This window comes from Giraffa tippelskirchi, chromosome 8 (assembly GCF_054371585.1).
Source record: "Giraffa tippelskirchi isolate mGirTip1 chromosome 8, T2T-mGirTip1v1.2.pri, whole genome shotgun sequence".
In the NCBI taxonomy this organism is placed as follows: domain Eukaryota; kingdom Metazoa; phylum Chordata; class Mammalia; order Artiodactyla; family Giraffidae; genus Giraffa; species Giraffa tippelskirchi.
In genome coordinates this window covers 134,191,153-134,206,553 of record NC_137282.1, presented here as the reverse complement: position 1 = coordinate 134,206,553, position 15,401 = coordinate 134,191,153, and the positions used below count along the sequence as shown (strand labels likewise).

Genomic DNA, 15,401 nt, shown 5'->3' with positions numbered 1-15,401 from the left:
CATGGATCAAGGTGGAGAACAAATTTTTCAAAGTTACTTATAGGCAATAACGTTAAAAGCCATATAAATAGTCACATACTCTGAACAAAATAATCCCTTCTGAAGAAAAGTACTAATAAAAAGACAAAACTATAAACATTAAGCTGTTTCCTTTTCCTATACATTACTTAACTACTATGTTCAAGAGGAATACAGAATAGCAATAGAATTATTAAGAAAATAAGATACACTAAGTAATTTAAGTACTAAATATTAAAACTATATAACTATAAAGGCTACAATGATAAGCAAAATGTTACATATAACATGAAAAGAAAACCATAAAACTATTCCTATATCATGACTACATTCATACAAAAATATGTATCTGTACACAGGAAAATGATAAAAGTATACAAAAAGGGAAACAAAGGAACAAAATTAAAACACTGGTTTTAAATTTTCCTTTAAAACTAATTAATCTTCAATTGTTTGACATCATTTTTTTTTAAAGGACAGTTAAGTTCTGACAAATGACATCAGAGAGTTGTTAGGGTCTAGTGCCAGTCTCAAGGTCATTTTCTAAAGGACCAGGAATGCTTCCTTCCCCTCTTCATGTCACCCTTTTCCTCTATCTAGTGTACTCCATCCAAATGACTTTTTTTTCTTCAATCTTTTTATCTGTAGAGGCTACCTAAAACAAGGTTCTAATCTGAAAAACAAATACAATGGAGTACATTCAAGAAAATGCTGATCCACACTGGCTGACATCTGTTGTTTACTAACAATTCATGTCAACAGAAATATAGAAGGCCACTGGGGGAGTGGAAAACTAAAAATCTTCGATAAGCATAAAAGGCTTTTTCCACAACATTCAGATATGAGATTTAAAGAAACTCTAAAAATCCCTATAAATAAGCAAAATCCTTTGCATCCTAAGACATCTGATAAAAATACACACTGATCCCCATTAGATGAAAAGATTTAAGAATGAACTGGTAATGGTCATTTCTTCCTTTTAATTTCACTTTAAGAAAAACAAGATAAAATTTTCACTAAGTAAAAAAAAAAGCAGACCAGATTTTTGACATATTCCTTCAGGTTATTAGTGAAATAACTAACCTGTTCCCAAATGTTAAATCTGTGACTCAGTGAGTCGACAGTTCACTAACAGCCAAGTGCTGACATTTCAAGAAATGAAAACAGTATTCTGTGCTAAAAACGTCACAGCCAGGGTCCCTAGTTTTCTCAGAAAGGTGAATCCATTAAATAAGTAAAAGCATTATGTAAGCCACATTGTGCTGACTAAGAAAAATCTGGCTCTGACAAGGATAGTCTCTGGCCCTCCATAAAATTCCTACTATACTTTCCCATTTATAAAATCAGAAAGGAAAAATCAACCCAGAAAGGCAACTTACGATCTCAGCTCCCCATCAAGATCCTGTTGTCTTAACTTTCTGAAATCAGCATCAAGAGTCTGGTAGTTTTCCTCAGAAGTATCATAGAAACCAAGAGCGGGCTTTTTTTCAAATGGAATTTCAGCATTATAATCAACTCCTCTTTTCTTTTTTCTTTTCTTCTGAATTTCTATGCCGGCTGCTCGAAGTTCTCTTCTCTTTTGGAGGGCAGCAAGACGCCTGAAGAAAAAGAACACAAGATCACCTTGAATATCATACACCATGGGGAAGGGATGGCTCATCCAACCGAGTTAAGAAAGCTGCCTAGTGGAAGAAATATTTACTTAAATCCTCACCTCACACCATGCACCAAAATCAATTCCAGTTTTGATTTAAAGGTACACACATACACTAAAGCAAAGAGAAAAACCAGAAGGAACTATAAGTAAATATGTATCTAATCTCTGGATGGGAATATACTCACTTAACATCAATGAAATGATGGGCAAAGAAAAAAATCAACAGCTTTGAATTTAAAATTTTATATCTCTGTAGCACCATTTTCAAAATCATAAAACAGTATCAAAAGGTAAATAGTAGGAAAAAAATTTGCAATTAGTATTAGGAATGGTTAGATATAAAGAATCCAGGCAAGCTTTCTTAAATGCATCTCAAGGGAAAAAAGCAGAAGGAAAGACAGTTCACTAAGGAAAAAATGCAAACAGCTAAAATGACAAAGTACACTTTAAAAATTAAAGAATCACAAATTAAATCAAGTACCATTTCTGCATACCTAATAAATTGTTGTTGTTCAGTCACTAAGTCATGATGGACTCTTTGTCACCTCATGAACTGCAGCACATCAGGATTCCCTATCTTCACTATCTCCCAGAGTTTGCTCAAACTCATGTCCATTGAGTCACTGACGCCACCCAACCATCTCATCCTCTGTTGCCTTCTCCTCCTGCTCTTAATCTTTCCTAGCATCAGGGTCTTTTCTAAAGAATTGGCTCTTTTCATCAGGTGGTCAAAGTACTGGAGCTTCAGCTGGGGCTTCCCTGGTAGCTCAGACAGTAGAGAATCCGCCTGCAATGCAGGAGACCAGATCCCAGTTGGGAAGATCCCCTGGAGGAGGGCACAGCAACCCATTCCAGTATTTTCGGCTGGATAATTCTATGCACAGAGGAGCCTGCGATCTACAGTCCAAGGTGGCAAAGAGTTGGGCACAATTAAGTGACTAACACTTTCCTATCTAATAAACAGCATTCAGTTTTTACTTTGTTTTAATGGCAAAGGTGCAAAAAACGGAGAGCCTCCTACACTGATTATGAAAAGTACAGTGGTATAGCTTTCTCCCAAGAGAATTTAGAAATACACATTAAAACTCTTAAGTTCTTTACATTTTTTAACCCAGAAATTTCACTCTTCAGCCTTCAGCCTAAGGAAATAAATACAGACATGAACAAGGCATTACCTACAAGACTGTTAACCAAGGACTGTTCAGAAAAGTGGATAGACACAACCTAAACATCTAACAATAAGAAATTAGTCAAGATTAATTTATAACATAGCAATAAGATACAATATTATACGGCCTCTAAATAACCTTTACTGCTAAGTCACTTCATTCGTGTCCGACTCTGTGCGACCCCATAGATGGCAGCCCACCCGGCTCCGCTGTCCATGGGATTCTCCAGGCAAGAACACTGGAGTGGGTTGCCATTGCCTTCTCCAATGCATGAAAGTGAAAAGTGAAAGTGAAGTCACTCAGTCGTGTCCGACTCTTAGCGACCCCATGGACTACAGCCTACCAGGCTGGTCCATGGGATTTTCCAGGCAAGAATACTGGAGTGGGGTGCCACTGCCTTCTCCGAAATAACCTTTAAGAAATCTGTAAATCTACTCTGACATGAAAAGATGTTCAAGACACACTGCTGGTAAAAAAAAAAAAAAAAAAAAGTTACAAAGTTTACATGCTACGGAGCAACATGGGAGATATGAAGGATGTCCACCCAAAGAGTAACAGTGATAATCACAGGAGGCTGGAATTTCACTTAATTTTTACTTTTTCCTTCGCACTTTATCGAGATGCTAAAATGTTAATGATTTAATGATTAGAAAAGTTATTTACAATATTAAACAGGGGAAAAATCAAGTTATGAAACAATTTTTAGGAGCAATTTCACAGACCCATTCCCCAGCAAAACTGACATATATTAGTAAAAAGAAAAAAAAAAAGGCAAGGATCCTAAAGGAGATACAGCAAATGAAGAAACGTTTATTCAATAAAATCTACAAAAATTTGATAAGAAAACTGAAAGCCTGTTGTATCTGAATCAAGACCCACTTCCTCTTCTCTGTCCCTCCTCCAGCTCCCAGCTCAGGGAGACAGAAACTCCACTCCACACTGGTACAGACATGAACACAGGGCTCTCTCTCCCCTCCAGCTCCTTGGTTTTCCTTCCAAGAGGCAGGACCTAAGCATTTCTCATCCTGCCTCCAGGGAACCACTGCAGAGGCTAAGTCCAGACACAGTCATTGAGAAGCAGAGGCTCCCTTCTGCCCAGAGGCTCTACCTTGGGCACAGCGCTGCTGAGAATACTGGAGCCCCAACAGCCCTTGCCTGGGGCTGTGGCATGAGGGTTCCACGATAGGGGAGGCAAGCCAAAGAGATCTGGGGCGGCTGCCCAGCCCACCCCTGACACTGAGCACTCAGCTTCTAAAGTGGGATGTCACACAAAACAAGTACATCAGAGCCTATGAGACAGAATAGAGAATTCCAAGATCTCCCCAAAGAAACTGACTTTCATTTGCAACAGGAAATGAAGAGACTCAGGCCTCAGGGCACTCTCAAAAACAGTAGAAGTTGTGATGAAAAGGCAACTGATATCTGATAGATTCTTTGGAGATACAGCTAAACTGCAGGCCTACTATAGTCTGCCAGAATCAATCCCTTTCGAAAAGTAAGAGAAGCCTTCCTGGGATGAGAACAAATATCAAACACTGACCTCAGAAACTATCCCTTCAAAGAAGCCGAAGTTTCTTTGGATCAGTTTGTGGAGCAATTTATGCCTCAAGACATTGCTGAAAACAATATAGCAATAAGCTGGCACTTAGTAGAGTCTAACATGGGTGTACCCAGGAAAAAAGATGTCAAAGCAAGTCTGGTCAAAATCACCTCATCCCCAGGCGACGTGCCCACACCCAAGACTGCCCCCATGAAGAACAACATCAAAGGCTTCACATTTCTGGTGGAGGAAAGGGGAGAACAGACTTCCCTAAAATAACCCTGCCCGCTAGCCACTAAACAAGTAAACAAGCAGTCACAAGAATGGATGGGGGTGGGGAGGGCCCTTTGCTGGTTGTCCAGGGGACAATTCACAAGATGATCCAACTCACACGGTTAAAAGGCTGAAAAAACTTAGTCCCCAAACCACCATGGACAAAAATGGAAAATCAGTTTTTTTAACCTTACTCACATTACTCAACCCTAAACCGTAAGCAAAATAGAAGGTGACTGAGACTGGACAGAAAATTTAGCACCTCCTCTTAGTTTCTGTTTACTGTCCCAGGTCAATCATACTCCCATCATAAATAACTATTCTGGGTGAGTGCTTAGTCAGCTATGCCAAAAAGCATCCTCTGGCATGAGAGAACCCTTCACCCCAGGACCAGATACTTCACGGTCATTACTGAGGGAACTATCAGCACACGCTAGTCATCATGTCAGGAAATACTTCCCAGTTAAGGACCAAAAAGGCAGTTACGGAGGCTGGGGAGGTTATTCCAATGCCTGAATCCCAAAATCTAATAAGTTTTCATAAAAACTTATTTTCAGGTTTTTCTCTTTACCCACTTCATCTTGGTTTCTAAATCATTAGGAATGAAGTCAATCATGGATCTAACCAAAAAGAAGGGGAAAGTAGAGAAAAGCTTGAGCAGAGGACAGTATTTAATTTCACTCACTTTCTAAATAAAAATTTCTATGACAGCCTAAAATGTGGTTCAAGGCTCATTAACTCCCTCCATGTTCAGATGGGCTTCCTATTTCACAGCCAGGGCCTTCCCAACACTAACCAACGAGAGTAACTGGTGGCAGTCATGCCGAAGTCACAGAACCCAGTGTGTCCTCCAGCCATCAGACACCAAGATGGCCGCAACAAACGAAGCTCTCCTATGCTAACAGAATACACCACACCAAGACATATATGTATGTCTATACGTGGGCTCAGGAGGCCTTACAAATAACTGTGAAAAGAAGAGAAGCAAAAAGCAAAGGAGAAAAGGAAAGATATACCCATTTGAATGCAGAAGAGAGTCAAGTGGGCCTTAGGAAGCATCACTACAAACAAAGCTACTGGAGGTGATGAAATTCCAGTTGAGCTATTTCAAATCCTGAAAGATGATGCTGTGAAAGTGCTGTACTTAATATGTCAGCAAATTTGGAAAACTCAGCAGTGGCCACAGGACTGGAAAAAATCAGTTTTCATTCCAATCCCAAAGAAAGGCAATGCCAAAGAATACTCAAACTACCACACAATTGCACTCATCTCACACACTAGTAAAGTACTGCTCAAAATTCTCCAAGCCAGGCTTCAGCAATACATAAACCGTGAACTTCCAGATGTTCAAGCTGGTTTTAGAAAAGGCAGAGGAACCAGAGATCAAATTGCCAACAGCCGCTGGATCATCGACAAAGCAAGAGAGTTGCAGAAAAACATCTATTTCTGCTTACTGACTGTGCCAAAGCCTTTGACTGTACAGATTACAATAAACTGTGGAAAATTCTGAAAGAGATGGGAATACCAGACCACCTTACCTGCCTCTTGAGAAACCTGTATGCAGATCAGGAAGCAATAGTTAGAACTGGACATGGAACAACAGACTGGTTCCAAAGAGGAAAAGGAGTACGTCAAGGCTGTATATTGTCACCCTGCTTATTTAACTTATATGCAGAGTACATCATGAGAAACGCTGGGCTGGATGAAGCACAAGCTGGAATCAAGATTGCTGGGAGAAATATCAATAACCTCAGATATGCAGATGACACCACCCTTATAGCAGAAAGTGAAGAAGAACTGAAGAGCCTCTTGATGAAAGTTAAAGAGCAGAGGGAAAAAGTTGGCTTAAAGCTCAACATTCAGAAAACTAAGATCATGGCATCCGATCCCATCACTTCATGGGAAATAGATGGGGAAACAGTGGAAACAGTGGCTGACTATTTGTTTGGGTTCCAAAATCACTGCAGATGGTGATTGCAGCCATGAAATTAAAAGACGCTTACTCTTTGGAAGGAAAGTTATGACCAACCTAGACAGCATATTAAAAAGCAGAGACATCACTTTGCCAACAAAGGTCCGTCTAGTCAAGGCTATGTATGGTTGGATGTGAGAGTTGGACTATAAAGAAAGCTGAGTGCCGAAGAATTGATGCTTTTGAACTGTGGCAGTGGAGAAGACTCTTGAGAGTCCCTTGGACTGCAAGGAGATCCAACCAGTCCATCCTAAAGGAGATCAGTCCTGGGTGTTCATTGGAAGGACTGATGTTGAAGCTGAAACTCCAATACTTTGGCTACCTGATGCGAAGAGCTGACTCTTTTGAAAAGACCCTGATGCTGGAAAAGATTGAGGGCAGGAGGAGAAGGGGACGACAAAGGATGAGATGGTTGGATGGCATCACCGACTCAATGGACATGAGTTGGGGTAGACTCCGGGAGTTGGTGATGGACAGTGAGGCCTGGCGTGCTGCAGTTGATGAGGTCGCAAAGAGTCAGACATGACTGAGCGGCTGAACTATACCTGGGCATTACTTCTGCCACATCTTACAAAATTTTTTTTAAACATGTATTTTGGGGCTTCCCTGGTGGCTCAGTAGTAAAGAATCTGCCTGCCAATGCAGGAGACCCAGGTATGATCCCTGGCCCAGAAGGATTCCACATGCCACAGAGCAACTAAGCTCATGCGCCACAAGTACTCAACCTGTACTTCAGAGCCCGGGAGCTGCAACTACTGAAGCCCACAGGCCCTAGAGCCTGTGCACCACAACAAGAGAAGCCACTGCAATGAGAAGCCTGTGCACTGCAACTAGAGTAGCCCCCGCTCACCACAACTAGAGAAAAGTCCTCACAGCAACGAAGATCCAGAGCAGTCAAAATTAAAAATAACCGATTTTTTTAAACGTATTTTTTCTATAACTACTCTGAAATGGTTAGAAAGATATATAAGACTTTTCCAAAGTAATAAGGAAGTTGAGCACTATTACCAAAACTGGAATGAGACAACTCTAATTGTCATTCACCAAATAGGGTTGATGAAGTTTTACTGGACCTAAGGATGCACAGACTAACTGGTCAACTATGGATAGAAACAATCATACCTTGCTTCTTCCAGCTGTTTCTCTCTTGCTTTCCTCTTGGCTTTCTTTCCCTGAGTATTAGCCAGGCGGGCTCTAGCTTCAGAAAGCATCTCCAATTCATCTGCAAAAATAAAGAGAAAATTAACTTCTTCTCCAACAGAAGCAAGGTGAGAGATGAGAAAACCCATCAATATAATCATTATATGGTGCAGCATAAAGGAAACAGCTTGGGTTTTGAAGTCAGAGGTATCTAAGTTAAAAATCATGGCCATGACTCACTGGTTATGTGACTCTGAGATAACAACATCTCACCATTTACAAAATGGGAATAACAATTCCTACTTCACAGAGATGTTAAGAAGAACTAACCAAAATGAACTAGGTAAAGCATCCAGCAAATACTCATTGAACAATGGCTATAATTATCATGTCCTTTATTATCATCAACCATCTGGCACAGCACAAATTGTGAAATGTTATAAAAGCTACTATTTAATTTTAAGGGGATTGATAATATTCATTATCATCTTTCCTTGATTTTTCTCCCTCAGAACTATTTCTCTTCTCCAGCACATTTTCCATAGTTTCCCAGAGTAGAATAGAGTTCATTACTGATACCTTGGAGCAATTCCTATACAAGGGTGTCCAATGAAATCACAAGGGAACTTTGGAAAATCTCAGGTTTCAGGATTACCCTACCCTCCATTCCCCTTCCCCAGTTTACTGAGTCAGATCTCCTGGGGAGGCCCTGGTACCTGTATTTTTTAATGTTCATTATTTGACAGTGATGCAGCCAGCCTAGCCCCAGTCTGCCTTTGGGAATGACCACCTTCAAGTTTTTAAATTAAAAACTCAACAAATATTCACTGAACGCTTCACAACAACCCTGTGAAGTAAGACAGATACTATTACTCTACATCTGACAGAAAACAGAACCAAAGTTCAGAGACATTATATGACTCACCCAAAGAGCTTAATACTTGGCAGATATGGCACTAAGCTAAAGTCTAGTTCCTCTGATTCCTGATTCAGTGTCTCAAAAAGGCATCGTAAGTCTCCCTCATGGTACTACAGTGCTGCCTTTTCACAAAACTCAAACTACTTGTCCAAAGTCAAAAAAGTAGTTAATAGGAGCACGGGATCCCCAAATCCAGACTTCTCATTCCTCAGAAGAGGAACGACAACAGAGCCCTAAAGAGCTTACCTCTGGCCACCAGGAAATGTCTGGGAATACCACACTGCTCAATTAAGTGAGCTGAAACATTAAAAGATAAAGGGACAGTGTCCAAAAAAAGCAATCACCCTACAACAGAAGGTTGGACACGTTTGGAAGGAGACTTAAGAGTAACAACTGCAGACAGAACCTCAGTTCTAAAAAGTCGGAGAAGTTTGGAAAAGAACTCAGAGGTAAAAGGAAGCCTGAGGAGTCTATGGTTACCAAAGAAATAAATTCCTCACAAAAGTACACTTACCCTCATCCATGTCAATTGGATCAGGCCGTGCTGGCTTTGTTTCTGGATTTGGATCTATTTCTCCAGGCTTAAGCTTTCGTGGATCATCTGTTGTTTCCTCTTCATTGTCTCTCTGGGCAGCTTTATCCCTAGAAATGAACCCAGAGTAATCAATCACACCACCACACCATTCAGTCTTAGAAATACCAGGTTCCCTAGTGCTAGCACTTTCTTTCAAAAACCCAATGGATGGACATTAACAAAATAAAGCATTTCTTACTATTGCTTCACCTAAAAGAGATGGTCTTAAATTTCAAATTTCAGTGGTTCCGTTCACCATGAAATAGCATCAAAGATGTTTCCTAAATCACAAATGCAGTAGAGCTACACAGAAAAGCTTTTAATGGAACAACTAACATGTTCCAATGGTTAACTCTCAGCAGTGTAATTATGGGTGATTTTTATTTGCTTTTTTATTTTTTTCCCCTATTTTCTACAAACATGTATGATTGTGTAATATGTTTAAATTATTCTTTTAAAAAGTATATAACTGGAGACATAATCTTGATCAACCACATGAGATCTGGAATATACTATCCAATAGCTTTAGCTCCTCTGGCTTTATTCAGATCTTCAACTAATGTTTAAAGATAGAAAATGCTAAAATTTTATTCAGCCTCATTCAGAAGATACACACACATTTTAGTACCATTTTTGGAGGTTCACTTACAGAAGAAATTCATAGTGTTCCAAACACTGGGCGGCTGTTCTGCCAATGATTGGAGCGATGGTCCTCCACTGAGTAGGCATCAACTTGGCCAAGTGCAAGAGTTTTTCCTCTTCTTCTCTGGACCATTCTGTTTTCTTAATGCTTGGATCCAGCCACTCATACCTATTTAAAAGACATCATCTCATACCTTAATCAGTCACCCAGCATGAATATTTACATTTTAGACATACCAACTTCTAGCATTTGAAAAATGCAAGCTCTCATCCTTCAATCACAAAAGCTGTTCTTTTTTACAACAGAATATTCCCTATTTGGTTAAACTTACCCCATTCCAAATACCCTATTTCACTAAATTCTACTATATTTTAATTATGCAAGGTTAGTAATGCTTTAAAAAGGTAACCTGACTGAAACATAATATGTCTTCCTTCTCAACTATCAACTGCTGTCATTCACCTTATACTTTATTAGAGGTATTGAAATTATTTTCAAATAAGATAAAACTACCTCATATTTTCATAGTGCTTCCAGTTTTTATAGTACTTTCTCATGTTTTGATTTCTCACAACACCTTGGCTTATTTCTGAAGCATGTGACTTATACTCACTAAACACTTTTCAACACTGTATGTTTTTGTGTGGTGAGTTTAAGTAAAACCACTATTGTCATAGCTGTCTTTCCTAATGCCCCACCTAACCCAACTTTTCCATCCAGTCTACTTAGCTGGAGAAGCCTGCAAACAACATATAAGCCTTACCAAACATGGGGGTAGGAGCTTAGCTCCACTTAAGAGAAGCAGAAATCAGAACCACTTACACAGGCTGAGGACCGTCTTCCTCACTGTGGGCCGATCTCTACATTCTGATCCCTTCCCCTACTCAAGTTCCCAGGAAATTAGGTCACCTTATACAATCCAAAATATGATCCTAGTACCACAAGGGTCAATGTGGGGCCAGATCACTCATGCCAAAAACACATGTAAAGAACGTAATGTGTCCACTGTCCTTTAACCACAGATGTAATGTTGGGGCATACTATATTCTGGGGAACCAAATATGTAACGTTTCAACCATTAATGAGGAAACTCAACTACTGAAAGCTAGCCTGGAAAAATAACCACCATTTCTCGTTTATTTCTTTGGGAAAGTAAGTTCTAAAACAATAAACTTACAAACTTTTGGAATACAATCCTTTGATAAGCTGAGGTCCATCTGTATCCAAAATTAGTTTTATTTCATGCTTCACAAAGCATTCTCAAACAACATTAACTCATTTGAGCCTTACATCTCCATGAGTTAGGGCCAAGTGTCATACCGCTAGAAGACAATAATGGCAGGAGAGAGGGGACAGAAAATGGCTTGCCTAAGACCACACAGGAAGCAAAAGAGAGCTAATTCTTACACTGAAATTCCCAACTCCCACTCCCTACTTTCTGTTACATCGCAATGCCTGCTTCTCTTTGGTAAGGTTCAAAGAAATGACATTTTCCTCATCATAAGGAAGGTCATTTTGTGTTTTCCACTCATTAGCTGATACATACCATCTGGCTTTGCACTGCTTTGCTGACTTTCTATGCAGCAGTGAGGCAATCCTAGACCACTGGTTTTTCCCATATTTCATCACCGCTGCTTTCAGAATTTCATCCTAAAATTTTTCAAAAGAAAACAATGTATTCATTCACAAAACTCCCAAGTGAGAAAAGACAAGATTTAAATTAATTCTAACTGGGTTGTGCTAGGGAGAAAGAGATATAAACACGCACATATATCCTAAATTTAAAACGAAAGTATAAAACTTCATTACAATAATAAAAATTTAAAAACAACCAGCAACCCAGAATCAACAAATGAAGAAATTAAGAACTCCCTTAGAAGGACATCCTACCCTCCCTTACACACAACCCCTCCCCCAATCCTGTCCAAAAATTGGGAGTGGGTACAGCCCACTGTGAGAAACCCTACTTGACAGAGATTTTAAAAAGGATTCTCCAATGTGTGCATGTTAGTTTCTCAAAAAGATCATGGCTCATTCATTTACTCATTCACTCAAAAAACACTGCCCGAACACCAGCCTTGTATCAGGTCTTGTGTATCAATACTTGGGGAAACAGGATAAAACAGGACACATCCAGCCCTCGAAAAGTCAAGACTCAAGTGAATCCAATTTCCAATTCAGGCTTCCCAGTTTATGAACAGCATTTTCTCTCCAGTCCCACAGCACCCACTCTGACCTAAGAATCCACATCTCATACCTAAGAATTAAGTATTTCTCCCCTAAGTCACCAGTCAACTCTGCCTCTAGTTTCCCCCAGTCTCTAGATACTGTTTTACCAGGGCACCCATTCCAATAAGGGATTTGCCAATTCCAAGGGAGCCTGTCAGGCTAAACCACAGACATCAGGGTATCAGAGCCATAGATGAATGCACTCAAGGCATTTTACTTTTAGGCTTTTTTCCCCACAATGAACTTGAGCTATATGCCTCATATGTGAGCCACTCCACACCACTCCACACCCCTAACATCAGAGACTCAAGGGCTGCAGGGCTTTGGCCACAGCCTCAGAATCCTGCTGGATTTGGTACATCTGTCTCTCCCTCAGAAGTCATCTCTTCTCCAACTGAAACAGCCGGTCTCCTCTGTGCAAGCTGTGAGGCAAGGTTCTCACTGGCTTAATTTGTAACTTTGTTGCAGTACTGCTATACTTAATCACATCATCGACTAAGTATATACCACAGTTATCTACCCTACTAGATCCAATCAGCAAAATTTCCCAAGCAAACTTTGTTTGGCACTGTGGGGGGTTCTAAAGATAGGGAGATCTGATCCTGCCCACTTGCAGTGTTGTCTACTGGGGAAACGAAACAGCAGCTAGTACTTTCTGAAAGATTACTGTGTGCCAGACTCTGTTCTAAATATTCCAAATGTAGTGACTCATTTAATTCCCAGAGGTAAGTATCATTATCATCCCCATTAGAAAACTTGAGTCTCTGAGTGGTTAACAATCGCAGCACCACACAGGATGTGATGGTTGCAAAAAAAAAAAAAGCAAACATAACAAATGGATGAAAGAGGTGTCCAGGGACCACTGTGGGTGCAACTACTTTTTACCGAATGACCAGGCAAAAATTCCAGAAGAGTTTCTGAACTGTTTTTGAAGGAAGGCCAGAAAGATGCCAAGCAGTAGGAGGACATTCCAAGAAGGTGCAAGATGTAAAAAGACACAGAGTGTGCTAGGGAAACTGACAAGTTCAGTGCACTATAAACAGAAACTGCACTAAAACCTTGTTTCTATTTTACTCCTCTGTTCTTTGGTTCACCAACGGCACAATCCACTACATTTCTGGAAGCAGAGAGACTACACGGTAGGCCTATCTGGCTTCTATCCAAGACGAAGCGGAAGAGACAGGCCTTGGGTGACGGGAGGGCGGACGAGTTACGCCGTGGTAACAGATGACCGCGGGGACGCGGGCACAACCGGCTACTTGGGACCTGGCACTCAAACTGCTTCCCCTCTGCAAGAAAGTCAAGGAAAGAACAAAGTTGGGGACACAGCACCTCTTCATTTTTTTTATATAAGAGAGAGTTGCGGTGCCTGAGATGAGGAACGGGGCAGGGGGGGGGTGCCTCAGAAGACCGACTATCGCGATTGTCCTGGGTCCCCCTCCACCACGCCGGAGGGCGCGTCAGTCCAACAAATGTTCACTGAGGTCCTAACGAGTGCCTAGCAGGTAATCAAGCGGTCAAATCACGGTCCCTGTCCTTGAAATGGTCAGTTAACTGAGGATCAGGCACAGGGTAAAGGCCCCGCACCGCCCCCCACGCAGACCCCAAGGCATCCTCCCCGCCTCCCGGACCTCTGCGCGCGTGCGCACCCGCAGCCGGAGGGGCGGAGGGCAGCGGACGGCGGGAAAAGGGGACTTACCTCGGTATTCCTCCACACGCCCCCCTTAATCATAATTCGAGGCATCTTGGCGGCGGGGTGTCTCGGCAAGCGGCCGAGCGGAGCTTCCGAGAAATAGTAACGACGCTGCGGCCACGGAACCCAAAGCCGCCACTTCCTCCAAGCGCGACCTTCTGCTTTGAAGAGCTCTGCGCAAGCGCGGGGGCGGGGAGGGGGAGGAGCCGGAGTGGCAAGTCTCGCGAGAACTGGAGTGACTGGAAGGAAATAAGTACCTCGGTGGTAAAGCTCTACTCTAGGAAGACTTGACAGAAAACCATCAAACCACTCTAGCCAAAGAACTCGAAGCCGCGCGCATGCCCAAAATAGGTTGGAAGAAACCACGGCTTTCGCGAGATGTCGGCGGTGGCACTTGGCTGGGAATGTAGTCCGGGGATTGGTCGTGACGTCACGTTGTGGCAGAGAATAGGAACGTCTCGCCTGTAGAGTTGAACCTCAGCTGCTCTAAAAATAGCGTTGATAATTTATTAATTTACCACTTTATTAAGCATTTAACGAACAGGAATTTATTCAAAGAATATTCAGGGAAAGGCAATAGCTTATTTAAGCCTAAATTTGCTAACCTGCAAAATGGAGATAATAATAGTGCCAACTTGACAGGGTTGTCCTAAGGATTAAATAGGAGTTTCCCTGGAGGCTCAGCTGGTAAAAGAGTCGGCCTGCGATGGGGGAGACCCGGGTTCTATCCCTGAATGGAAAAGATCCTCTGGAGAAGGAAATGGCCACCCACTCACTCCAGTATTCTTGCCTGGAGAATTCCATAGGCAGAGGAGCCTGGCAGGGTATAGTCCATGGGGTCGCAGAGGGGCACACGACTGAGCAACTAGCAAGGATTAAATGAGATCGTAAACCCATCGTAGTATCTGATACATAAGAAGTGCTCACAAAAATGGCAACTGTTACTACGAGAAGGCAAGACCAAGTGATCAGAGGTTGTCCCAGAAACGGTCACGTCAGAGTTTTCCATTATTGCTCTTCAGTCTACGTGGGTTAATATTAATAGCAGAGAACTACCGTTGATAGGCGCTGGTATTAGGCAAACTTGATCGGGGTTGAAATCTTGGCTCCCTCATCAGCTTGAGTAATAATTATACTGAATCTCAGTATCCTGATTTGAAAAGTGGAGTTAATAGTTCATACCTCATAAATCTGAAGGGCAAATTAGTTGAGACCAAAAACCCAGTGAGATAAGGATTGCCAAACTGGGATTCCACCTCATTTGGTTTCCTTCTCCATTCAAAAACATCTCTTTGGAGCTAGTCCTGGAAGGGACGAAAATATTCAGGGGACTGGGATACACCCTAAGTATTTAACTAATGTCTTTCTCTTTATATTTCTTCATTTTTCCCTTTGCCTCTTCTGAAAAAGCTACAGAACTTTCTGATTATATAAATATATTTGCCATGAAATGGGAAATTGTATTAATAAAATCACTACTTTGTTAAGAGGACACAGTGTCAGATTATGAAGAACACACAGACTTTGCCATTTGCCGTGTAAGATGTCAGTCCACTCTTGTCTCTGCTGTCAGC

At 41.4% G+C, this 15,401-nt stretch overlaps 1 protein-coding gene across 2 annotated transcripts in view; it reads right to left on the bottom strand.

Annotated features, from left to right (window-relative positions):
• CDC5L (cell division cycle 5 like) overlaps positions 1-13,997 on the bottom strand; it is a 45,223-nt gene extending 31,226 nt beyond the window's left edge. The window contains exons 1-6 of one of the 2 annotated variants that reach the window (XM_081518983.1): positions 13,834-13,997; positions 11,452-11,555; positions 9,912-10,073; positions 9,203-9,330; positions 7,752-7,851; positions 1,398-1,616 (exon numbers count right to left, since the gene is read on the bottom strand). In XM_081518983.1, coding sequence (XP_081375109.1) covers positions 1,398-1,616; positions 7,752-7,851; positions 9,203-9,330; positions 9,912-10,073; positions 11,452-11,555; positions 13,834-13,878 — 758 coding nt within the window. In that variant the 5' untranslated portion in view covers positions 13,879-13,997. Of the gene's footprint in view, positions 1-1,397; positions 1,617-7,751; positions 7,852-9,202; positions 9,331-9,911; positions 10,074-11,451; positions 11,556-13,466 lie in introns of both variants that reach the window. The other variant, XM_081518984.1, reaches the window with a different exon arrangement.
• Between the last annotated feature and the right edge of the window lie 1,404 nt (positions 13,998-15,401).